Source organism: Mchenga conophoros, linkage group LG14 (assembly GCF_057382185.1).
Source record: "Mchenga conophoros isolate Kocher_MC1m ecotype Shallow Benthic linkage group LG14, M_conophoros_male_GT1.1, whole genome shotgun sequence".
Lineage (NCBI taxonomy): Eukaryota > Metazoa > Chordata > Actinopteri > Cichliformes > Cichlidae > Mchenga > Mchenga conophoros.
The window spans coordinates 22,290,697-22,318,406 of NC_140539.1; the positions used below are offsets into that span (position 1 = coordinate 22,290,697).

At 37.9% G+C, this 27,710-nt stretch overlaps 1 protein-coding gene across 1 annotated transcript in view; it reads left to right on the forward strand.

Annotated features, from left to right (window-relative positions):
• drd2a (dopamine receptor D2a) overlaps positions 1-17,126 on the forward strand; it is a 61,724-nt gene extending 44,598 nt beyond the window's left edge. The window contains exons 3-8 of the mRNA XM_085243402.1: positions 2,528-2,637; positions 8,597-8,733; positions 11,706-11,914; positions 12,875-12,961; positions 13,187-13,574; positions 14,042-17,126. Of these exons, the coding sequence (XP_085099528.1) occupies positions 2,528-2,637; positions 8,597-8,733; positions 11,706-11,914; positions 12,875-12,961; positions 13,187-13,574; positions 14,042-14,238 (1,128 nt within the window). The 3' untranslated portion in view covers positions 14,239-17,126. The remainder of the gene's footprint in view (positions 1-2,527; positions 2,638-8,596; positions 8,734-11,705; positions 11,915-12,874; positions 12,962-13,186; positions 13,575-14,041) is intronic.
• Positions 17,127-27,710: the final 10,584 nt, after the last annotated feature.

Consider the following 27,710-nt stretch of genomic DNA (forward strand, 5'->3'; position numbering starts at 1 on the left):
CTGTGTGTCTTAAGTGCAAAACTGATGTAGGGACTTTAACTCACTGTTTTTGGTCCTGTTATAAGCTTCAAGAATACTGGGCTGACATTACAGGTGAACTGGGGAAAATCTTCCACGTTGATATAGAGATGGACCCTTTGTCCCTGATTCTAGGTCTTCCAACAAAAGATTGTATAACACTCTAACATTTGCAGCCAGGAAAAATATCCTCTTACAATGGATCAACGATAGGACTCCCACTGTCTGTGGCTGGCGCAAAATAGTTTTTGAACTGATTCCTCTGGAATACCTCACACACGTTATACACCACAGTGTGGGTCAGTTCTATGGGATGTGGCACCCCTTTTTGGACTATATTGGACCGGACCTTTCCGCTATCTTATTCAAAGGACTACTACACACGTGATCACCACCCGGGCGCTGTAAGACTGACTCACCACCTCTTGTATGTTATATTTTGTATTTTGTATCTTGTATTATGCCTTATTTAAGAGCTGTTGTGTACGTTTTGTGTTTGTACTGTTTTGTTGTTCTGTGTCTACTGTCGTGTTAAAGGAAAATCTGCAATAAAAACAATGATGAAAAAAAAAAAACATCCTTATTTCTACTTTTTCCCAGCATTGTAGATTGAAATCAAATGCCAATACCCTCTAAGTGATATGCATATGCATAAGTGGTATGCATAATATGAATTATAGATGATAATTCACCAAAAAAATGAGCTTGGCAAATAAAAATGACACTGCAGTATTACAAGAAAACCCATTATGGGAATGGAAAGTTCTTCAAACAATCTACTAATTTGCAAACAAAGATGCAGTCAATTAATTTCAATAATGAAGTGAAGTGCAGGATTTAAGGAGAAACAAATAAACCCATCATTAAAATTCAATAATATAATAGCACTGTTGTGTGTTGCTGATGGACAACATTAGTAAACTTGTCATAATTTCTATCTTTTTATTGCCTACATTTTTCATTTGTTGCCAGAAGCATAATGCCATTGGGTTAATCATCCCATTCCCATTCTCATGAATGAAATATTTCTGAACATGCTGAGGTAATATCTTCAAATTTGGCACAAATGACTCAAAATGAACAGATTTGAATAAAGTAAAGACCTCATAACACAACGTTTTCAACTGAATACACTTATAATGACAAAAATCTATATAAATATTTCACAGCATAAAATGATGATGTGTCATAATTTAACTTCAAAAGATTAAAGTCATCTTCACTTTAACAGAAAAATGCAAACGGTGGGATAACTGAGAAGGACAGATCGATGTTTCCTGACAGGGGATCACGCCAGTTTTGGCACACATGCATTTATTATGACTGTCTTGTAAAAAGCTGTTTAATATCCACAAAAGGTGTTTCGCTACATAGACTGAACAGACCTCAGTTGCAGCCACAAGGACATGAAATGGCTTTCAGCTCTTGTAGGCCTTTTAAATTTTAACACTAAAATTTGTTCGCAGCTCTAGCAGGACGGGAACTTGCACGGGTGTGTTGGAGTAGCTTTGACTGAAAAATAAAAGTCAAGTGCAAGGAGCAAAAGGATGATAGCAAAGAGAGAAACAGTCAAAATGAAAGCATACTATCATAGTGGTGCTTAGCCACAGTGAAGAGAAACGTCAAGAGTTAAAGGTTGGAAAATTGTGGAAAAGAGAAGAGAGGAGAGGTGAAATCAGTTTTCAGGGCAACAGAAAACTGGCTATAACGACACCAGCAAAAAGTTACAGCTCTTTAATGATGGGAGCTTAGTTTTATGAAGACACATCCACAAGACAAAGATTAATCAGCCAGGCAGGAGTTGCCCCTGAACAAACACATCTCCCTTACCCTTGATAGAGCTGTGGGAGGAAACAGGCAGGCTTCAGTGTCAGACAAGCTGGGCGGCTTCAGACCTGTCACAACATCACTGATGTTGGTTTCATCATGAGCTTAGATCATACAGCTGAGAGCAACGGTGGCATGAATTCAAACAGGTTTCGATCTCGTCTTTGATCAAACGCTTCCTCGAGCTAAAGAGTAGGATACATGGTAAAGAATACTTGTCTTGTCTAAGGAGGATGTCTATATGTTTTTGAAGCTTTTACTTCTTACCACTGTAAGTGGAGAGATAAGATAATCTGTCAAATTTCAACTAGTCACTTGTAAAATTCTTCATAAAAAAGAAACTGACATATTATTTGGATTTGGAGCTCTTGCAAAATGTTTATGACAGCAAGAAATCTCTTCATGTGATAGAACGGATGCTTTTTTAATACTTACTCATTCATAATTCAGTCATCCATTCTTTCCTCTTATGTCTCAGTTTTGTTCCTTTGCTTCTCTCTTTGTGTTGCCAAGTTTGAAATGATATGGGAAATTATGCAAGAAGGCTTTAGTGTCAGGTTTGCTTTTTATTGCTGAACACAAACACATTATTTTTGCCAAGAAGCTTCCATTGCTAGCATATTGACTTTTTTCTGTTGACTCTGGCAGTTAATTGTCATTTGTGGATGTTTTCCTCTCCTAGGTGGTGGGAGAGTGGCGCTTTAGCAAGATCCACTGTGACATCTTTGTCACTCTGGATGTGATGATGTGTACAGCCAGCATCCTCAATCTCTGTGCCATCAGCATTGATCGGTGAGTTTGCCACCTCGCAGATTGTTTAGCCTGTTATGATTCCAGCATGGATTTCCGATGGAAATCTTTACCTGCTGAATAATATGAAACAGAAAACTGGTGTCTTTTAACTGCATGACCATCAAAGCACACACAGCTATTAACAAACAAAATGAGATTTTTAAGCCAGGAATACACCATAACAACACATTCAGTTTCTGTTTATCTGCAATACTGATTACCAGCCACCAGATGTTCAGGACAGAAATATGTATGCACATCAATATGGCATATTGATGCAATTTTGGAACTAAAATGAGTGCATTATCCAAGGACCACCTGTAAGACAGGTGCTGTGGAGAGTGAAATCTAATAGCATATTTGTGGGTGCCTGCACACTGTCAGCAGCAACCTTTTCATAGACATATGCCAGGGTTAAAAATTTTAAAAATAGATGAACTTTAGCAAAGGTTTAACTACCGGGTACAAAAATTAGCAAATCACTGAAAAGGATTTCATCTTGAGTAATTAATTTTTAATTGAATATGTAAAAATAAATACATTTTGTAATATAAATATACACCAAATTTTTAAAAAAGAGTTTTAATTAATTAAGTCTTTAAGAAAAAATAAATAAATATTTGCTGAACCCAATTTCTCAAATAAATATTGTTTGAAATAAACATCTTAATGCCTAGTGTGTCATGTTTAATACATATAGTTTTTTTGTGTGGTTTGGGGATTTCTGCATAATCAGTGTAATTTTTTAAATCCTGAAAAACCTAAATAAATTGCACGATGTATTTTTAAGCATTTTTTAATGTCAGATGTAGCAAATTAAAGGACATTTAAATGTAATTTAATCAATTTTATTAAGCAGATTTGTTAGATGGTTCAATAAGCTCAATAAATGGTTCAGAAAATTTGAATTTCCTGGCAGTTATTTCATAGGTCATGCTATAAAGGGTTAAGTCAATGTGATGACTTGTCAGATGGTGTTTTGGGTTAGTTGTTAATTTTTAGTTAACTGCTGAGTAAACCCCAAACACCATTTACAAAAAAGTTGCGATGGACAAGGCCGAGAATCAACACTGGATGCCTGTGATCTTAAGATCCTCAGATGGCAGTGCAATAAAACAGGAATCCTCCTGTCATAAGAATTCCTGCATGGGCTCCGGAACACTTCCAGATAATATTGTCTATAAGTTGTATAAGTTTCATGATCCATAAATGCTGCCATCTTCTGTGACCCAAAGCTCATTTAAAATGGACTGAAGCAAAGAGGGAAACGGTTCTGTGGTCAGACAAATCGAAATTTCTTACATTTTTTGGAAAATATGAATGCCACATCATCCACACTACAGGAGCGGGAGAGAGACCATCCTTGTTGTTAAGCCTGCATCGCTGATGGTATAGGGGTGCATTAGTGCATGTAGAAATGGCTGATTGCAGGTGTAGAAAGGCACCATCAGTGCAACATATAGAGCAAAACAAACGTCACTTTTTCAGGGACGGCCTTTCATATTTTTGTAGGACAGTGTTAAAAAGCATGCCGCTAATATTACAACAGCATGGCTTTGTTATGTAAGAGTCCGAGTGCTGAAACAGCCTGTCAGCAGACCAGATCTTTCACCAACTGAAAATATTTGGCACATCATGAAAGAAAAAATAGGACAAAGAAGTCCAGCAGCAGCCCCCCTCAGTTCCCAGATATTTACAGACTGTTGTTAAATGAATAGAGGACTCTAAATTGTGGTAAACATGGCCCTGTAACGACTTTTTAGAGAACTGCTTCTGCCATAAAATAAAAATCAACCTTTTTTTGTTTTAAAATCATGATTTTTTTTCTATAATCTGTTGTGAATGGAATATGGGTTTATCAGGTTGTATTTACACTTTGGAGCTGGGGTTATGAATATTAAATCCTGTGATCAAGTTCCAGTAATGCCATGCATGCAGTCTGGCCAGTGTAATGTGTGAATTGTCCCCCTGTAGTCTAGACCTGCCTCACAACACAGGGTGTTTCTTGGAATCCCAAGTATGAAAAAGGCACCACTTAGTTTCTAAATGCTAACATAACATAACACAATGCTAAACTATACTATACTTATTGCGTAAATTTTATTATTTAAAAAAACATATACATTAAATGCAAATTTGTTTTCTGTCTTTCCTTTAAAGTTGTCATCCTGAATCATTAGTCATTTGTTTTTTATGCAATTCACAAACGACATGTTTTCTGTGAGAGAGTGCAGACAAAGCAAACAATCTACATAGTCATTTAGACTGCAGAGCTTGCTGGCTTTTCAACCAAATTAGCTGCAAAAATCCTTAAAATAATCTAAGAGCGGAAGACTTTGACTGTGGTTTAGAACTAAACTTGTAGCAAACAGTCAGGTTTATAGAGCATATTTGCTTAAAAAGGTTTTTGCTGCAGCTGAGACCACAGAGAGCAAGGAATGCATCAAAAATATTAACACTAGTGGAAAACTAAAAGAGTGAGCTGAGGGATGCTGAAATGTTCCACAGACCTGAGTCATATTTGAAAGTTTCTTTAGTAGAGGTGGCAACTACATTTACACAGCAGCTTAATAATGCCATTATTAAAGATATTCGATGCATTAATAAAAAGTGCAATTTAAAAATAACAGTGAATAATATCACTTTAGATTAATTACAGTATCTCAATTATAGTAGCTTACAAACATCTAAAAGTACACTGTAAAGCTTTGACTATCAGTATTAAAGCCATGTGATATAATTGTGTAAATCTGAATGCTAAATGATGTACTATAAGCAAGAAAGTTTCAATGAGTATAGGTTATTAAGCATTCATTTTACATAATTCACTCATATATCCTAAGTGTCAGTAGTAAAACAAAGTTTGAATTTTTATGTTACTCACATAAATTGTCCTCCTGTAAAGATGTAAAGATGATCAAAATACCAAAGAGCCTCTCACATGCAAAAAGGGTGTAAAATTAAGATTTAGATGAAAGTATTAAATAAAACAAAAGGCTCAGGTTTGAATATTAAACTGAGCCAGAGGCATTCATAATTCAGATTAATGATTGCATATTACATAGTATGTGTTACAAACAGCATATGCATCAATATTATTTAATAACAACATGAAATATTTTTATAATAAAGAATTAATACAGATTATTTTAACAAAGTCAAAATAGCTTAAACGTAGCACTTCAGTGTTATATTTTTCTAGCATCAGTTTTTAACTATCTGCTCAGATACAGTCTTTCAGAACGCCCATTACGTACACAGTAGTTTGATTCATTGTTTAAATATTGATCGGAACTGCTTAAAATCAATAGTCTCTGTTTAATTCAACATAACAGTGCAAGAACACTGCTTCTTGTCTTGTCAATAAACGTGGATTCTTTAAAAACTAAATTCTCTCATTTTGTTCTGTGATTTAAAAAAAAACTGTTTAACGATAGTGCTGTGATTAAACTTTATGTAATTTTTTGAAACTTACACTTGAAGGCTGTTCATGGGAATATCAAGGATATATTTACCACATTTTCCATCCATCTATTCTCTTCTATCTTCATTTAATTTAATTTAATTCTTTCACGATTAATTTAAAGATACGCTAAAGGAGCATATCCAGTGACACTGATTTATTTCTCCATTTTAAAGAAGTGATCTGCATCCACAGCAAAATTAAATGGGTTCTTCTTTTGCCAGTGTTGTGCCTTTCCACCTATGGTCCTATAATTACACTTTGTAGATATCGCATAGTCTTGCTGACTAGTAAACAAATACAATAATCTCATAACTCCACACAGGCTTTCACTTTAGTGTAGTAATAAATATTCACCTTGGTCACATTTTCAGCTCTTACTGAGGTGAGTGAATTAGAATACAGATGACTTGTATGTGGAGAAAATCTTATTAATCTGAATAATGTGATCGTATATCGTTGTTTTTGTATGTAAATGAATGTTTCAAGCACGCTAGAGAGGAATCTCACCTGAATTTACATTTAGATATCAGTGATATGGCCTGTGCTTGTTTGCCGCATATTTGTGAATACCAAATATGTGAATCATTGTGACAGAATCAAGAATCACTTCACCTGGCTTTGGCACGGTTAAGGATCCACTCACATGATGGCGATTTATTTGCAAAGATTCATATAACAGTCACAGATAAATGTGTTTCCAGCTCTAGGCAGCACAGTAATTTATACATCCAAGGATTGCTTCCTGCTGTGCTAACTTTGTTCTTATTCTCTAATGTGGAGCAAATTGGGGTGTGATGAAATTATGGGGTCTATTTCTGTGTGCAAATGTAAGTATTCACTCTTTTTAGAAGGATGACTAGATTAATTGCAATTGGAGTTGGGGCGCCCTCCAACAATGGCCAATCAATTTAACCACTCACTTCCTCTTTAGAAGCAGAAGACTAATGGGACTAAGACAAAACTGCTTATGTGTAGGAGATAATACGAATGTACGCGTGGACTCCAATCTCCAATTATGCTCGCCAAAAAGCAGGCGGTTTTATGGCTGAAAACACTTCTCTGTAATAATGCTCTCAGTGAGTCATAATATGCAATAGAATAAATTAATTTAACGTTATTTGAATGTGTTTATATACAGCACGTTGCTTCAATTACTGTGAGAAAAACTAATGTCTGTTTACATAAATGGTTTGCACAATTACCTAAAACTACAGCTTCCCAGAACAATCTTATTAATGTAATATGAAGCACATGACAAAAAAAAGGTTGGAAGAAAACATGCATCCCATGTCTCCAGGTGTTTGAGCTGCTTTACCTTAGCGCAGGTGCTTATTTAGTGGCTACATATTTTGCTAGAGCTTGATAGTGTCTCACAAGTTTTCAGACTATTGACCTGATGCACACTGGTCCTATTTTTGTGTGTAAGCTTGAAATGACAGGTCTTTTGTACGCAGGCTGCGTGGGTTTCTGCGAGGCTGCCACTGGCACAAATAGCCAAAGGGCTTGATTAATACTAAGTGAGCTATTAATCAAGGGTGTGGTGATTATTACATGTTCACTGAGTGAGTCATATCGCCGTGCTCAATGTTCTATCTACACTGATGAGCGCCATCAACAGCTCAAAAATAGGGGGAGAAAACACTTAAAATGGTTATTATTGTTTGAATGATTCATGTCATGCATGCCAAAAATAATAATACTAACAACTGTTATTGAACTGTCTGACGCTTCAGCTTCTTTGCAACCACCTTCCTAACCTGTGCTTTCCACCAGCCACCAAAAAAATTGTAAGGTAACGTTACAAAAATCCCCTATGAGCAAGAAGTTGGCTTCTTGCTCATAGGAGGAAAAACTTTTACTGGAAGAAATCTCTGCCAATATCATCGTAAACATTAGATTGGTAGTCAGTAACCACTGATTTTCTGTCACAAAGACACTCAGTCATGCGCTCTTAAAGGTTTTCCCAAGCTGACTTTCTGAGTAAAACACTTCAAAACCAAAAAGAAAATCAATGAATGAGAAAGCTGGGCATTTCCTAGTGATTACTGCAAGCTCACTAATAAGGTTAACTAATGTATCAGGGTTAAATGATAAGGCCTTTCCTGCAAGAGACTGGGGTTAAAACAGCCTTCCTACTAGTATCTCATTTTATTGGAGCTGCAGCTTACAGCACCAGTTTCCACAGGCCAGTCCATCTCGGAAAAGGATTTGATTAAAAATGACAGGCAGCATTTCTTGTTTCACCCTTTTCTGGCTCCATGCTTTCTGTTGTGCTTTGAGCTAAAAATTTCAACTGATGGAGAAAGAGAACTGGAAATAGAAGTGGTGTGATCACTTAATGAAAAAAATACAATAAAATGAAATTTTATTAAAAGCATGTGTGTGTATATAAATATTTCAAACCTGCTTTACTCACTATGTACAACTATAAAAATGTGCCATGTTTTTCACCAATTATAACTATGACAACTATGTTTCCTTTACCCCTTACAGCTACACGGCAGTTGCAATGCCAATGCTGTACAATACCCGCTACAGTTCCAGGAGACGGGTCACGGTGATGATCTCTGTGGTTTGGGTACTGTCTTTCGCCATATCCTGTCCCCTGTTGTTTGGCCTAAATAACACAGGTAAGAGAGAGTACAATACACACATGATCTTCAGTCTGTGAATCAGAAATGCTTTTGTGATGGTGCAAGACAGAGTGATAGCAGAGGTAACAGACGTTTGCCACTGTACTTAAGCAGACCATCTATGTCAGCACCCAGTTACAGCTACAATACTGCACTGTAAATTCACTATGGAGCTATTTGTGCCGGTAAAGAACTCCTTCACACCCGTGTGTATCTACTTTTAGTGAGCCTTTGGCCTTTAGGTTGGTTATTCCAAGGAACAGGGGCTTAAAGGAGGATTACTAGTAAAGCAGTTTTGATTAAGTGCTTTTTGCGAGGCGCCACCTTGTTGTTGACCAACTCCAGTGGCCTGTCACTTTGAAGCTCCGCTCATCCCTTTGAGTCCTTCATTTAATGCCAGAGGTGTGGACTCGAGTCACATGACTTGGACTCGAGTCAGACTCGAGTCATTAATTTTATGACTTTAGACTTGACTTGAAAAAATGTTCTAAGACTTGTGACTTGACTTGGACTTTTACACCAATGACTTGGGACTTGAATTGGACTTGAACCGGTTTACTTGAAAAGACTTGATATTTTACCCCAAATATAAAATTTAACATGCATATTATATAGAGATTGAAAATGTGACGTCATTCACGGGTAGAACCGCAAAGGATTCTGGGAACTCGTGGCAAGCGGTACTAGCGCACGCAGGCTTTCAATTAAAATCAGTTATACAGCGATAAAAAGAAACACAAAAATGTCAAGAAGCTGTTGTATTATTAACTGCAATAGCCGGTCGCATGACAGCCACGGGAAGCCGACGGGTAAAGAGATCGGTTGTTATCGGATTACGTCGTTGAAGAGAAATTGTTCGAGCCATGTTTCCGAAGTAACAAAGACGCGACGGATGGCCTGGATTGCAGCCATTCAAAGACCAAATATAACGTCCCAGAACACTCCAGCTCACAGGTTAGTCTGCTCCAAGCATTTACACGAAGGTCAGTGTTTTTTAGTAGTTAATACGTCATTTTCATAACATAATTAGTGATATAGGTTACAAGCAAGTCTGGCGCTGAACAGAAATGGTCGCGCTATGCTCCTTTGTTTATTGTGCATAAATAGTAAATTGTCCTGACACAATATTGCGTTTCGCCTCTGTTATTATGGTACATTGACAAAAACATATACTTTTATTCACAGGATAAAACAGGTTTTTTGTATCACTAATTGTCCAGTACGATTACAGCATATATTATTGTCACTGCTACATTTCTGTGATGCTACCAGAAATTATTTCCACTGCTAATTAATTACCGTTGAGCTCAAAGGTCCTATTAATAAACGGTTAACGAATGTGTATTTATGAAGACGATTTGTGAGACTGGTAAACTTACCTTTGTTCGTACGATGGTCTTTCGTTCTACACGGTGCATTTCAAGGTCCTGCACCCATCCGTCGGTAAACTGTACCTGGGCTTGTTGCAGTGACCTGAAGTTACTAAACTTCATGAGTGTGTGCACTCACTCCAAGAACCGTATGATTATAAATATGCATATAAATATGCTACGATGAGATAGCTGACTTCATCTAACTAGCAAATGTTGTCCAGGCTACGTTGGTGATACAGTTTTTTTTAATGTGTATGATATTTTTGTCATGCGATTTTAAAGCCGGTCCTACAACCGCATCCAAGAATAACATGCAGCTTATCTCAGAACTGTGAACTGTGAAAATTATTCTAGGAGCTAGGTTTAATTGAGCTGCATTTTAAAGAGGTGCAATTTCACAATTTGTGTATATTTTCTAAGTTCACTATTTTGTCATGTGTTGAGAAAAACACAGATTTTAAAATTACATGGTCTAATATTTACATTTAGCATATAACTGCAACATTATTTTTTTCGTTTTTTTTTTTAAAGACTCGAAAGGACTTGAAATTCAAAGTTTCAGACTTGTGACTTGACTCGGACTTTTACACCAGTGACTTGAGACTCGACTCTGACTTGCCTGACATTACTTGAGACTTGACTTGAGACTTGAGGATAAAGACTTGAGACTTACTTGAGACTTGCAAAACAATGACTTGGTCCCACCTCTGTTTAATGCTGGTTCAGCTCAGACTCAAACCCTGAGAAATAAACACTGACTGTAGATCGAGTCGGCATATTTTGTAGAAAGCATGAAAGAAGGAATTACAAATTTCAAAAGACATTTAAAAATGGAGAAAAGTGAAGCATCAAATAGCCAGACTTCTAGCCCAGAGTGTGAACTGAGCTTTAAAAACACTGGATCCTACATTTCTCTGATAGCAACTACTGAAGGCTTCCTGCATCTTTCTTGAACCTTGTTAGTGGAAAGATAATTCTATGTATAAAATTGGTGAAGTTCCCCCTAAATAGACTACTTTCTCTAGCCTTCTAGCCACAGCCTTCAGCGTGACAGTTGGACAGGTTTAACTTGAAATGCTGCAATTTTCTTTATAATTATTAGTTTTGGTTTGTCCAAAAAGCTAGAAATACAAGCCCAGAGAAGCATCGCCTCAGTTTCTAAACTAGTTTTTAGGGAATTTTAAAAATGAGGGCAATTCATCTAGTAAATTATTAAAATCTAAACTTAACAAACAACCCTTGCAGAGTCCAAAACTGGGGTGAGATGATCTCTGCATTTGGCTCCACAGCTATAAGGCAGTCCACATGGGCTGTGAGAAGTGGGAGTACGGTTAATGTGAGTGGAGGTGAGGTAGAAAGAGTGCTGTGTAAATAACCTCAGAGTGAGGAGAATGTAGAAGTGGTGACATTTTTGGATCTACTTGCAATCAAAAAGCAATTATTGGTTCAAGCAAATCTAAGGTTCCAAATTCTGGTTTTACAGACTTTTAAAAGTGGAAGTAAAATAAGATTAAACACATACACACGCACAAAAGCAGCAAGTCTTGGGAGAAAGAGAACACGCAGTCTTAATTCACATTGTGCTTATCTCCACAGCTACTCGTGATGAGTCTCTCTGTGTGATCGCCAATCCAGCCTTTGTGGTGTACTCTTCCATTGTGTCCTTTTATGTACCCTTCATCATCACTCTGCTCGTTTATGTCCAAATTTATGTGGTCCTGAGGAAGCGCAGAAAACGCGTCAACACAAAACCAAAGCAGCTTGTCTCTCAGGCTGCGGACCCTGATATGGCCACCTCACTAAAGGTGAGCTGCTATAGCTGGCTCGTGTTTTTATGGCTTCATTTACACATTTATTTTATCAAAGCTCCTTTATCTCTCTGTACTGTCTTAATATTTTAGAGTAATACATTAAACTAAAAAACATCACAAAAGACATCATTTGCTGTTTGATTTTGTTTGTTTCTTTAGAGAACTGCAATACATTTTTTCAGTCCAGCTATTCTTGTTGGTTTTACAAGCAGACATTGTATTACAGAGCAACACATTATTAAAATAAAAACACAGACTGCGATTGATTTTCTTTGAATACACAATGGATTAAGATAAGGGGTTGAATTGAGCAAGACTCTGCTAGAAAAGGCTTTTTAGCTGTTTTAGTTTTTAACACCTTACATGAAAATAAGATATTTAATATCAGGTTTAATCCAGGACACAAATTTGAATCTTAAATGACACATTTCCCTGTAAAATGTGTCATTTAAAAAGAAAATGTGACATGCAAAACTAATTGTGACGGCCCTCAAATGACCTTTTGCTTTTCTGGGTATTGATTTTCTTGTCATAACTTATTGATGTCTGTACAGAAAGTAAGCAACACTCTCGATCCAGTGCAGTACATTACTCATGTTTATGCATGGCTTCGTGCTGTGGTTTTGGTCAATATATGGCAGCATATTGACAGATAGCTATAATCTTTATGGGGTAACGGAGCATAATTTTTCACTTCTTATCTTAATTATCAAATTAAGGTTGGTGAAATTATTTCACACAACAATATATTACATGGTCACATTGATGGATTGGATTTTCAGCGGGTATAGAAGCTGCAGATCAGAGTGCTGCTAAACAGCCTTTCCGTGCTCAGTGTAGCCTCTTTTGACCGTGTAGGAAGCGGGACCTGTTCCTCCATGCTTAGACGGCCCTTTTGTCAGTTGCTTTGACATTGTACTCTCTCCTTGCCTGACACAGCTGTTTTCATTTCAGGATAAGTGCACTCATCCAGAGGATGTGAGGCTGTGCACCATGATTGTTAAAACTAATGGGAGTTTTCCTGTCAACAAGAAGAAAGTGGTGTGTATACATTTTTGTTCTTTTGTTTTTATGCTTTCCCCTAAAAGTTTAATTGATGGAAAAAAAAAAAAGTTTTTGCCTGCAGAGATTTCGAAAGATGTCACCTTGAAGTTTTCCCCATCTGCTAGAATAAATGTAATTTTAAAATTCAAAGTTAAATAAATAAAAGTTTTATACTCGCTACCCCCATCCGAATGAACCTTTACTAAATTTGTCTTCATTCAGATATTCATCAAAGATGTGGTCAATGAGGGAGAAGATCTGGAGCTGGATGAGCTGAATAACAGTGGAAGCAGTGTGAAGCAGAAGCAGCAGATACAAGGTGCTCTTGGAGACACTCCAGCCACGAGCCATCAGCTATTGATGCCCAACAAGGCCAGCGCTAGCCCCATCTCAACACCCCCCACACCCCACAAGGAGGGCCAGAAAGCAGAAAAGAACGGCGATCCTGCCAAGGAGACCTTAGGCGATCCGGCACCCATCGTAGCCAAAGCCTTCCAGACACAGGCCTTACCTAATGGCAAGACTCAGACTTCTGTGAAAACCATGAGCAAGAGAAAGATCTCCCAGCAAAAGGAAAAGAAGGCTACCCAGATGTTAGCCATCGTCCTCGGTAAGTTAGTCCCTTATTATTAGTAGTAATTTTTAAATTATTCATTTGATTTTAAAAGAAGTCATGAAAGTGAATACAAGCTCAATTAAAAGCCGTTTTATGTGATTCTGCACATCAAAGTTGAAGTGACACTAGAAAATTAAGCATTTCTAGAACCAAATGTTATCTTTGAACATGCAAAGGAGCGTGTTCAAAGCGTTTTTTGCAATGTACATATCTTTTTTTTCCCACTGCTCTATCATAGGTATTTGGCTGTCTTTACGTTTGTTTTTGTTTTCATTTCAATCAATTTTTTCAGTAGGACCTAAAAAAAGAGTTTGAAAAACAAGTCAGACAGTGATGCAACAAAAAGAAATTGTACTGATACTTTAGAATCCAACTCCTCAGTAGGGCCACCCATATTTGGGCTTTATTTCCTCATTCTCTGTATCTTATTCTAATACCAAATTTTTTTTTTCTTTCCTCAGGTGTATTCATTATATGCTGGCTGCCGTTTTTCATCACACATATCTTGAACACCCACTGCACCAAATGCAAGGTTCCTGCCGAGATGTATAACGCTTTCACCTGGCTGGGCTATGTGAATAGTGCTGTAAATCCCATCATATACACCACCTTTAATGTTGAGTTCAGAAAGGCATTCATTAAGATCTTGCACTGCTGAGCTGCAACATCACTTATCTGATCAGACTAAAGGAGAGGTGATGAATGAAAGCATATCCTGTGGCAAATACCTCATCCTCTTAAGGAAAATACACCACGTGGGGAAACTACGATCTGTTCATTTAAAGTTAGTTAAGTGACTGAAAAAAAAAAAAAAACTGGCTTTGGCTTTGTCTTCTTGAAAGGCATCTTGGATCTATATGTTAAATTTCGTGTGGAGTCCCGTTCTCCAAATCACTGAATGTAAAACAAGAAATGTCTGTAACGATGACCTGTTTTATGGAGAGAGAAAAAAATGACATTGTTCTCTGACATCATTGTGCTTGTCATGTAAGGAGCCATCTGTGTATACCACACACATGCAAACTGCTATTTATTGTATGTGTACTTTATGTTTTAATCATAGATGTTTTTTGCAAATCTTAAAGATATCGAGTCAGTGTTCATTGCAGTGTTAAAATTGAAAACAATTCACTGATTAGATTCACTGATTGTCTGAAAGACACGGTATAATTTACTTGCTGTATGATGCAGCCATGCCAATATCTGCAATTTAGCAATTTTATAAATAAATATCTATTATAATTACTAATGCTATTATTATTATTATTTGTTGTACATAGTTTTTCTTAATGCATTTATTGTGATTATATGACCGCAATAGAAATGTGATGCATGCTACACTGCTCCTCTACTTGAAATGCATGTTTAACAATAAATTGCAAAAGATCTCCAATAAATGAAGTTAAGATACCGTGTGAAGTGCCACATGAATATCACCGCTCACTGTGTGTATACGAATACACTCATAACTGACTGGTCATTATTCAAAAGCTTCTCTGTTATTCCTAGGACTGATCTGCAGTTTGAGTTGTTTACTGGAAGCAACACCAAGCTCTGCTGCAGAGGCGTTGTTCCATTAAAACTAATGAATGGTATGTGGACTTTGCAGCTTCCAGGTATAATCATGTGGATATGTGCAACCCAGCCCCTGAAGCCTCTCCCTGGGGCCTTTGCTGAGCAAGAATGGGATGAAACTGAAATAATAGCTACCGCAATACATGTATACAACTATTACAACTACAGTGTTGGAGTTGGAGTGATGATCTCATTTTATATTTACAGTATATACGCACACACAGAGCTACCGGACTGACTCGCTATGTGCCACTGTTTGAATAGCTTCAGTCCTAATGAACAGGTGGGAAAAGGGAGTTCATGTCTGAAGATGAGATCAAAATGAAGCGTAAATAACACTCCAGCTTATTCTTTAGTAATGAACACTGACTGAATTTACTTGTTATTACTGTGTGTTATTCTTTTCATTGTTGTTATTCATGTTTAGTTATTTAAAACACAATTTTGAGATGGTTCGATGCCTCTGTGCATCTGCTACAGATCTCATTTTTGAATATTTCTTTTTCTTTAAAGGGCACGCTGTGTTACGAGTCATTGGGAAACTAAATATTTGTGGGCGCCATGGTTTGCCACTAAACCGTGGTATCTATGTGTGACAAACTGACAAGTGGAAATAAATATTTGAAATAAAGTTTTGTGTGTTGTGCATGGGTAAAAGAGTAAGAATACAGTGTCAATGGATGCATATCACCATGTCTGGGTCAAGAGGGGGATGACATAATTCCTTTGTTGTGGCTGTGAAATGCACTCTTTACTCTCATGAGTAGCTGACATCATTTATACTTTCGTTCAAGCTCAACATCAGTCTTCGTGATGGCCAAAGATGTTTGAGCATTGCATCATTTCAGAAAAAAAAAGAACAACAAAGGGATGAGCCAGAAACAACATATTAAAGTATTTCTACCGCTGTTAGCAATCCCCAAGTCTGACTAAGGCAACCGAATGAAAAATAGTTGCTGTTCAAGGTAATTCATCACTTGTGTTGAGTGCTGCACTTGCAGTCTGAATACACAATGCTCTGGAAATGCAGCTTTCACCTTTTTTTGTTGTCATGTCATCTCAGAAGACCAAACCTTTCCTTGAAATATATCTGAGCAGCTACAGTGCGGAAAGCAGCGCTAGTAAAGGTGATTATTCATGCTTGATTTTATTCTGAGGAGTTGACATTTAACTGCAGATTGTGCTGGCTTTACATCAATAAACTGGGAGTTAAAATGATACCCAAACACCCTAAAGTATCTAAAATCAATATCTTAAAGAAGAGCCAGGGAAGTGTATCTTAGCCTTATCAAGGGAAACAGATGAGAGCAATTTATTACACCAGCAAAAAACAAAATTATGAAACTGAGTTGTATTTCTATAGGAGTTTGATTATTGAGACGACTGTTTCTTTCTTAATAATTAAGATCTAAGAGCAAATAAGCATACTCCCAAAATGATAAAGGTTCCATATCATAAAATATAAAAACTGTAAAAATATGAAACCCCAGTTAAACATAACCATAATCATCTTCCCTCAATCGTCCCTCTCTTCTGAGGTAAGGTGAAAGTGATGGGGTGGGCATGTTGCTAACGCTACACTGCTTTTTCTAGCATGCAGGCAAAATGTACTGTTGTTGAGTGCAACAGAAAACAGGAATTTTTACTGAGTCTTCATGAGAGTTCGTGTTTTCTCTTAAGTGACTAAAGCTGTCTGTTAAAAACACCACTCCAATGACAAAAACTTAATTTAACATGCAGCTTTGTTAGCTTGCTTTGATTGGTTGATTTATGGTTTTGTGTGATTTTTTTTATGTTTCTATAACTTAACGCCAAAGTCACCCAGCTGTGAATTTGTATATGAGGCTATCATTGGCATTTTTATTGATCATATGCCCACAGAACAAAGCTGTAAGACAAATGTTTTGTCAAAAGTTGGTTAGAAACTGTGAAAACCTTTTGAATAAATGTAAATTTAAAACCTGTAAAAAAGGGCTTCTGGTGGTCAGCTTTGGTTTTTGCCTTCTGTGCTTCTCTGCAAACTGAACTCAGCTGGCTCTCTATTAATTTTGTCTTTTGCAAAGATAATGCAATTAATGTTATTATATTTCATAACTGAAGTATTCACTCAGCAGTACTTACATTTTATTCATTAGTTTATCAAACCCTACAGTCACAACAGAATTAAAACTGTGATTGCTGCTCAAGAGTTTGTTACATTTCCTTGTTTCTTTTACAAAAGAGCAGAATCAGTAACGAGGCTGTCAGTTTCAGTGAATACCTTCATTCAGCAGCTGACTTGTGAAATAGTTGGTGATACAACTTAATGGACTTGTGCTAACTATAGGGACTTGAATTTTACTTGCCCCTTGAGAAAAGCTGTTATAGAAGGGCTGTGACTTATGACATAGGCTGTGTGTGTGTGTGTGTGTGTGTGTGTTCCTGTCTAGCTATCTTTGTGAGGACCGAAATCTGCATTCAACTATACTAGTGAGAACCAACAGTCACTTGTGAGGACATACAAACGGTCCTCACAAATTTGAAGGCATTTAAAGGCATCTTTGAGGCTCAAAATGTGGTTTTAGTGTCAGGGTTACAGTTAGGTTATGGTCAGGTTTAGGTTAAGGGTTAGGGTTAGGCATTCATTTTTTTTGTGTGTGTGTGTGTCTGTCTGTCTGTGTGTGCATGTGTGTGAGAGATCCTCACAAAGAAGCTATGTAAGGCTCATGAGTCCCAGTCGACTGTGTATAAAGGTTTCTTCCTTTAAGTCTTCCATTGGTATTTGTTTATGGATTTTTCTGCCTTTAGCTTTTATCTAATTCAGCCGAAGGACCATTAAGTTCATGGATTCTGTTGAGGCATCCATCTACAATTCACAAAACTACAGTGATCAAACATACACACACTAATCGCCCAATGGGTTTTCTCCCAAACATGTCTTCAAGGTCAAGATCTAAGCCATGTTTGTTTTCTTACTGCATTGAGGCAACTGTTGCCTGAAGGCACTTTATATTATAAGGTAAATGCCCTACAATAATACAAAGAAAACAGAGAAAACCCCAACAAAACTATATATCCCCCAATAAGCAAGTGCTTTGGTGACAGTGGAAAGGAAAAACTCCCTTTTAACAGGAAGATACCTCAGCAGAACCAGGCTCAGGGAGGGGCAGCCATCTGCTGCGACTGGTTGTGGGTGAGCGATGAAGACAAGACAAAAGACAGGACATGCTGTGGAAGAGATTTATTATGGTATTGTAAGTCATTGTGATTTAACCACCGCAAATTAATCCATTACTGATTACACAGCAAATAGGGAAGCACTTTTAAATGTTCAGTTTCTATGCCACATGTCAAAACAAGATTTTGAATGTGATTAAAGTGCTGGGTGGGTTCTTTTGCATGTTTAAAGAAGCCAATTGAGTCTAATAATAGATTAAATGCCGTGTTGAGGATATCTACATGGATGTTAAAATTACACACAACTATTTTATCTAAGCTGAGCCCTAAATCAGGTAAAACGTTTGAGAATTCAGACAGAAAAAGGCCCAGGTGGACGATAGATAACAACAAATAAAAATGTTTTTTTTTTTTTAGTTTTCCAGCTGGGTGGACAAGGCAAAGCATCAATTAGTGTAACTCAGGGGTCATTTAAACTAACACAATCATCCTACTGTAATTATTAATTTATTAACTAACATGAACTTAGAGGAGAGAGACCTAATGTTTAACAATCCACATTTCACAGTTTTATTTGTTGTAGATACAATATTGTTCTTTCTTTGGAATTTTTTGTGTTTAAATTATTTCAGCTGATTTTGGTTTGTTTTTTGTCAGGGAGCAGACAGAGTCTCTAAGGGTTTGAGGGGGTAACAGGAGGAGAGAAGCTGCAGAGAGTGAGAGCTGCTCCATCCAAAGTGGGATGGATGCCATCTCTCTCCTAACAAGTACAGGTTTCGCCCAGAAGGTTACGTAGCTATCTATAAAGTCCACATAGTTTTTTGTTCCAACATCACCATCCACCTCTCGTTTCTGAATGCACAAAACTTATTTTAGTTTTTTTAGTTTTTCAAAATATATCAGAATCAACATCTTTTGTGTGATATTTTGTTTTGGAGACTAAGGATGGTCACTTTTGCTTACACTGAGAGCCACTTTGAAGCCCCCTTGTGAGTTCTTTTGGAAGAAATACAACAGAAATATCCCACATCTCTTCATGAAACAGCTCTTAGGGAATTGCCTCTGAAAAATAGGGGTGTCATGATCAGTGTGTAGGAGTGGAGGAGCCGAATGTAGAGCACTGCAGGCGGAATTCAACACGAAAGGGTTTTATTGTGGCTGATCAAAGTTACAAACAAAACACAAAAATCCAAACAAAGCCATAATCTAAAGAACAAGGACATGCCAGGAGATACAGAGGAAGAAGAGCAACATAGCTCAGCTATTAATAAGAACTTCAGCAATCCCAGATATGTACATAATATATTTAATATGCCATGGTATTGAGAAAAAACTGACAAGTTTTAGCCTGTGGCTTTTGAAAGCCACCTGTAAAGCTACTGAGAGTACCATGACAAAGGAAAAAGGGAGGCTGTGCAAAAAAAGACAAGCGAGAAAACTGGCTATCAGGATAAAAGAGGAACTAAACTACAACAGAGGAAAACACCTGAATGAAGTCACTCTGAGGGAGAACACAGAGAGATAAGAGAAAGGAAGGAATTATTAGGAAAACTCCAAATGAAAATACAAAGAACTTGCAACTGTTACAAAAGAGTATATTATATAAAATTCCATTAAATTCTATGAAATTCCAAAATTTCAAACACTAGAATAATAAAAACCAAAGTCAAATACTGTATAATTCCCTGAAAATGGTAACCTCAGATGCAGATAGAGATGAACTGCATGTAAAAATGCTTGTCACCTTAAATTCATCAAATAACTGTAATCTGTTTTGGTAGCAAGCTAAAATATAAAAACAATGTCACTGTCTAATCATATATGGGACTAACCATAAACCGTTTGAACGTCTACATTGGAGCTGTGGTGTATATTTATGTAGTCAGAGTGCAAGAAATGCAAGATAAACATAACGTAATTCACAGTGACAGACTCAGTTATGAGAAAGCCAAAAAGCAACAATTACGGGTATCTTAAATGGGAATTCCTCACAATGCAATCTTTTTGTATTCATTCATTTTTTTGTGTCATTTATGAAAAACTATGGTTTTGATCCCACCTTTTTTATTGATGCTACAGGGCACCGCCATGTCTCTGATTAAATTTCTGATTATATCAGGAGGAAAATGTTGGAATGCTGGACAGCCCGTCCCCAGTGTCATTCCTTATGCACCGCCTTAGGGCTCCAGTTCAAGGATTACTGATATGCTGAAGCACCATTGTACCCAGTGTTCCCCAACACAGGCATATACAATAGGAAAGATAAAGCGATACAGCCTCTCGAGTTCTGTCCAGTCCTCTCTGTATTATATTTCACATGTAATGTGACCAAGCAGTGATTTACATTTGGCTCTAAAGGTGGTTGGATATATGCTGCCAGTGTTATGTAGCAATAAACTACATAACACTGGCAGTCAGCTATTCATGCAATGCAATGCTGTACCATAGAGTCTCTGAGGAGAGTTTTTGTTGTGTCTGTTCCCCCACCCTCTTCTTTCTTCAATCTCTAGTGTATGTTTTCCCTCATCACCTCTGTACAGTTTCTATCTTTGCAGAAATAATTGACAGGCGTGTCCAAAAATAGCCCCAGGGGTTGGAGAAGTAGGATTCAGACAGCACTGTTGTTGTGTAGGCAATAAGGAACCTAAGGTAATGACTGGATAATGATAGCGTTCCTATATAGCTGAAATCTTCTCATGCCTATGAAATGAGTCCTATCGAGTGCCTATGCTGGACCATTAACAATTAGAAAAATGTATTATCTGCTAAGACCCCAAAAGGCCCTAAAGGCCATACGCTTACTTAGAACAAGTGGTGCAAAATGATAATACTTTCAGAGAAAGTTAAATACTTACAAATACCTGGACTAATTTCCTAGCTCTGTTTCTGATAGAGATTAAATGTAAACATGTAAAATTTCATATGACACACCGAGATAGTTTCTTGTGCATGGCTGTGTTCTAGCCTAATCCTAAAGCAAGCATTACCATAGTGGATGCACAGTGATCGGAGGGAAACTGCCAAGAATGTATTTAATGATCAGTGGTGGAATGAGGAAGTACAGAAAAGTATTTAAAGGAAGGGGCTAGCAAATTTAAAGCGGAATAGTAATAACAGAGAGGAGTAGGAGAACTGAAAGGCTAGGTGTATGAGTGTATGTGAGGCTGGACACCAAGGAAGGAGAAAAGGACTCAAAAGTACTGGTTGATTTGGCCGGGAGAGCAAGCATGAAAGAATGTGCAGCAGGTTAGAGGTATACAGACGGAAGGGGTACCTCGAGAAGCTGATAAATGAAGAAATACATGAGAGAGAAATGTGGTATGCGGCGGTATGAAGATGTCTAGTAGAGAAGCCAGGGCAACTTGTCACCAGGTTATTTAACCTCTTAAGCCCCAACGGCCCCTGATACGGGGGCAAAAGGCAGGAGATTCAAATTCAAATTCAAATTTTATTTGTCACGTACACAGTCATACACAGTACGATATGCAGTGAAATGCTTGGACAACTGCTCGTGACCTAAAGAAAACAAAAAAGGAAAAGGCTATAAATAAGATAGGAAATAAATATGAAAAATTAAAAAGGGTAAATTTTACTAGGAAGGAATAAAATATAAATTAAGGTTAAAAAGGAAATAACTGTACAACACAAATTAGAATGAAGGGTAAATTTAACTGGGAAAGAATAAGATAAAATATATAAATTAAAGTTGAAAATAAAATAACTGTACAACAAAATACACAATATAGAACTATATAAGAATGTATGAAGAAATATAAATAAATATATACACAATAACAGCAGCTGTACAAGTATTAACTGGAAATGAAGAATATAATGTCCAGTGTTGTGCAATCCACATTTGTGTCTTCTGCAGTGCAAATATGCTTAAAGTGATTTAAGTGATGAAGTGAAAACAATGTCCAGAATGTCCAGTGTGTGTGTAAGAACCATATGTGTGGGTCAGTACTGTGTGGTGGTGTGATTGAGAGACCGTATCGCCTGCGGGAAGAAGCTCCTCCTCAGTCTCTCTGTGTTGGTCTTCAGGGAGCGGAATCGCTTTCCTGACCTCAACAGAGAGAACAGTCCGTTGTTGGGATGGCTGAGGTCCTTCACGATCTTCCTGGCCTTGGTCCAGCACCGCCTTGAGGTCAGGGAGCTCGGAGCGGATGGTGCGCTCAGCTGATCGCACAACCCTCTGTAGAGCTCGTTTGTCCTGCATGGTGCTGTTTCCGAACCAGGTTAAGATGTTTCCCGCCAGGATGCTCTCTATGGTGCACGAGTAAAAGTTCCTGAGCACCTTGGAGGGCAGTTGGAAGTCTCTCAAGCGTCTGAGGTGGTAGAGACGCTGACGGGCCTTTTTCAGATCAGTTAGGCTTGGGGCTTAAGAGGTTAACACAAACCTGGAAAGAGCAGGGCTGTAGTAACTACAGAGGGACAAAGCTGAAGAGTCATACCATGAAGAGGTGATGATCATTGAGCATTAGTTTATCTTCAGGCTGACAAAGAGCATTAAAGATGCAATATTTGCTTTGATAGTGTTCTTGGAGAAGTATAGAAAAGGTCAGAGGAGCTTCATTGTGTCTTTGTGAATCTACAGAAAACATTTGATAGGGTTCAAAGAGTGGAACTTTGGTACTACAAGTCAGGAGTGGAAGAAAAGTTTGTGAGGGCAGTGCAAGAGTTGTGTGAGGACAGTGACACAGTGGTGAGGTGGGCAGTAGGAGTGACAAATGGGTTCAAGGAGGGAGTATGACTACATCAGGAATCACCTCTGGGCCCCTTTTTGTTTTGGTGCTGATAGTTGAGATCAAGCAGGAGTCTGCTGCTGTTGAAAGGCAAAGAGTCAGAAAATCTTATATCCATCTTCTGAAGGATGTCCCTCTCTACAACGATGTTACTTAAGAAAATGTTAAACCCTCTGGGGTCCAGGGTATAATTGGCCATTTTAACTACTTTTGATTTGACCTCTACATTTCACCTTTAAAAACTATTTACTTTGTCTTGTTTGGAATTAAAACATAAAATCTGAGTAGAAAGTTATATTTTTTACTGTAACAACCACAAACATGTTTATTGAATCATATTTCATAACTTTAAATGCAAATATAAATTGTCAATTTTAAAATCCTATGCACAAGTTTTGCAAACAACAAAGTTATTTGCAGCCATTCACCCTTTACCCTTTGTTATAACCATTTCAAACTATTTATATAACCATCAGCTGTTCTGCATTCAATAAGATGCCACAGAAATTATTTGTGCGACTCCAAAAAAATAATTTCTGTCCACTATAAAGGAGAACATCACAGCCTGATACCTGCAGGTCTGACAGCAGCAGGTGTATCACTCCTGTTCTCTACCTGGAGACAGCACTCACCTCATTGTTGTGACACACAACACAAAACTATCCTCTACACTACACACTAACTACACAAGACAACACATTAACTACACACTCCAAACACACTAAACGTCACAGATCTCTCACGTCTCAAAACTCGCTCTCTCTCTTTTTCTGCTGTCTTTCTTTCTCTCACTCCCTCTCTCTCTCGCCGTTACTCCTAAAACTTCCCCCTCTTCCCTAAACAACCTTGATTGGTCGACATGGTGCATTTTTCCACCAACACGAACAGGCTGTTTTTTGTTTTGTTTTTTTATTTTTTGCTTGTAAGCAGAGAGTGCTTGCTAGCGCTGTCCTTAGACAGCAAACGTGATGAAACTATTGAGGAAAAGCGCAGCGTATATATTGTTTATCATGACTCTGGTTTTACGTGGCCTATCAACATAATTTAAAAACTGCTATATATGCTTTGTCATCTTGAAGTGGTCGTGTGATTGGCTTACTACGACTACTTTATTCTTCCTCAGTCAAACAGCAGCACTCATGTGATTGTTTTGCCCCCCTGAGCTCCAGGTGTTGTGCCAAAAAGTGACCGTGATTGCCCTCCGTGGGAGCGCGGCCATCTAGCTGTCTAAAGCTCATCTGTAGACAGCTACTTCCGTGCAACTGATATAAGGTGCGGTAAGCTGAAGACAGCTTCAACCGTCTGTTTGTTGAAAAATAGTAACGTGACTGCACCGCATTTTCTTGTTAGTGATGGTAACGGCGTTGTAACGATAGGAATAGTAATTAGTCAGATTACTCGTTACTGAAAAAAGTAACGCTATTATTCCCATCACTGCTCTTGAGAGTAAAAAGGCATTTTCTCCTCCAGAGTTTCTAGAGTATTTTCAAGACTCTGTACTTGTTTCTACTGTTTTGTGTGGAAACAAGTGTGGGTCAAAGTTGGCAGTGGATGCCATTACAGAGCTTGACCTCTGATTTAAAAGCAAAGCTGGCGTGAGAACAGCTGCACAGGTGGTTTTGCATTAGTTACTGCCATAACTTCTGCCTTGAATGTACTCAGCATTCACAGCAGAAGTTGTTGAGATTTGAAATATATATTTTGAATGCGTATTTGCTGATTATATTGTGGTTACTCGTTACTGAAAAAGTAACGCCGTTATTCCATCACTAGCGAGTGTTGGTTGTGTGTATGCAAACTGAAGAAGCACTACATCCAGAATCTGTTTAGCAATACTGATAAGTATCTCCTAAGAACCACTCATGTGTGAGGAATGGGGATAGATAAAACGCCCATGTGGAGCCTTTTTCCGTTAAGTAGCTGGTTAATGTTGCATCACTGTGATCGATTTTCAATTCATTACAAGTTTGAGGAATTTGTGTCTCTGTCAGACCACAGAGGTTTTGGAGGTGAGTAAATGGAGTAACATCTTAGTGTATTGATGAAGGTTTATGTTGACATTGATTCTATATATAGTAAGCTCAGTGCATGCCTGTGCTACCTCCAAGAGCAGGGGTGTCAAACATTAGACCGGGGGGCCATAATCAGCTCGGCAAAGACTCCAATCTGGCCAGCTAGACAGCTTTGGATGGAAGACATAAATTTTAGACTTCTAACTGTAATTTTGATCAATTTTAAAGTTTTTCCTGCTGATACAGTTCTCTTCACAGCCATTCATGCTCCACCAAAGTAGTCGCGTAACAGATTTTACATATTTATCATGCAAGAAAAATGAGATGACTGGTGAAATTGCACTTTTTTATTTTATATTAAGATACCTATGGGATTAAATGTGCAACATCTTTACACTAACACTCATCCAGCCCACTAAAGAGCAAAGTGGCAAGAAAGTGCGGAGGAAGGACTTTTTCACCGAAAGAAGTTGACGGTGCTAGCAAGCTAAAGTTACACGGAGCTATGGAGATGGAGGCATTTGAAGCTAACATTCTCGCTGAGTTGAAAAAAGTCCAGGATAATTTGAAAAGAGAAATAGCGGAAAAGACTGGACTTGTGAAAACAGAAATGTCGGAGTTTAGGAAAGAAGTGGAGCAACGGCTCGACGAAATTGTCATGGACTTAAAAGAGGTAACAAATAGGAGGAGGTCGAACAGAGAGTAACCGAGGTGGAGGAGGTCACAGTCGACCTTAAAGACGTGCTCGGCCATACTCTCCAGTTACAAGAGGCTCTCCAGACACGTCTGTCCGACCTGGAAGCCCGCTCTCGCAGGAATAACATACGTGTTCACGGGATACCAGAGGATGAAGAAGGGGACAACATGCTCGAATTCATGGAGAATTTTATAAAGAAGGAACTGTCCCTCTCCGACACCAATTACGACAGAAACATAAAATTCCTAGAAGAGGAGGACACGGGCTTGGTTAAACTCTTCTTTGACTCTTGTAAGGAAAATGCGCCAAAGGAACAGATATCCAGATTATACAAATGTTTACAAACATGTAGGAATAAACGTACATCAAGGCTAGACGGTGTTAAGGTTCAAAATATTGGGGATGGAGACAAGAGAAAAACCACAATAACAACACTGGTCCGGCCGGGTTGAGTCAAACGATGATTTTAATGAACACACGCGTGGGAGATGGACACTGATGCAGACAGCCTCAAAATCTCAAAATGGTGGAGCATTGCTCAAACTTTTATAGCCTCTGGTGCCTCCACCTTATCATACAAAGCCTAAACATTCACATGCTTTCTCTCACACAGCGCCTAAGCTACGACCTTGGCTCCCTGTTTATCTGCTCCTGCTGAAATGGGGCAGAAAACTCCAGCACACTCTGTTCTCTTCTACTCAGACAAATTAGATTTCTTATAACTCAGCAGTATAATGCATCATAAAACAATATCATTCATTCACAACAAGTCAGCAGTTTAATGTAATGCAAATCAGTTTAACTAATGCAATAGTTATCAGCTTCTTCTAATTCAGGAGAATAATGCAAACTAAAACTACATAATAATTCACAATCTTTAATTAGGGGTATAACATGGCATAAAATAATATTATAATCTAACAACGGGAAAAAGAGGTTGAAATAATAATACATGACGACAACTGGTTTAATATATGTAAGGCTGTGGTAATGCCCTCGAGCTCAGGTCTATGGAGAGAGTTTGCATGGAAAAACAGTGCGTTTTTTTTGTCACGCCTAATGCTAAGTGTAAACAAAGTAAAGACCCTAACAAGGCTCAGTGTTGGAGGAACTGTGGATGTATATCTGCAGGACATTTTCATATTTTTTGGGAATGCGCTAAGATTGTCCCCTACTGGCTAGTAGTGATTACAGAAATCAATACTATGATGGGCTTGAACTTGGCCCTTGATTTCACTGTGTTTTATCTATGTGATTTGCCCCAAGGACTGAGGAAGTCGGACAAATATATTTTATTAATACTATTGGCTGGTTCAAAGAAAGCCATAACTCGCAAATTGCTAAATGTGGATCCACCGTCATTTTTGGACTGGATAGGCATCATCAAGGAAATTTACACAATGGAGAGACTGACTTTTTCACTAAGACTTCCTGCTGTTAAATTTGAGAAGTACTGGAAAAAATGGGACCTTTACTTGAATGGAAAAATATTATAAATTCTGGTACCATGTGTCATTGCTGTAATTCACCTATTTGATTTGATTGTACCATAAATGGATGTCTTTCTTTTTTTTAAATATATGCGTCTTTGCTAGCCTAGATGCTCTGTACTTGTTAAGGGTCTGAATGTTTTGTAAAAAAAAATACAAAACTACCAATAAAAATAGAGTGTTAAAAAAAGTTGGCTGCATGTGGCCCATCCCTGTCTTTGACTCTGATTTTGACGGAATTCCCCAGGTGAACTTTGTTCAGGGACGAACCTTCATAGCTAGCACTCTGATCAAATACCACTCTTAACTGACGGGGGGTTTATGCTCAGAAAGATGGAAAATACCAGTGGTCCTTATTTCCCTTAAGTGGAAGAGCCCTTTGTGTCAGAGTTCTTATCCAACATTTTCCCGAGAGATCAATGCAAGACAGGAGTGCAGTTTAGAGGCAGTGTAAG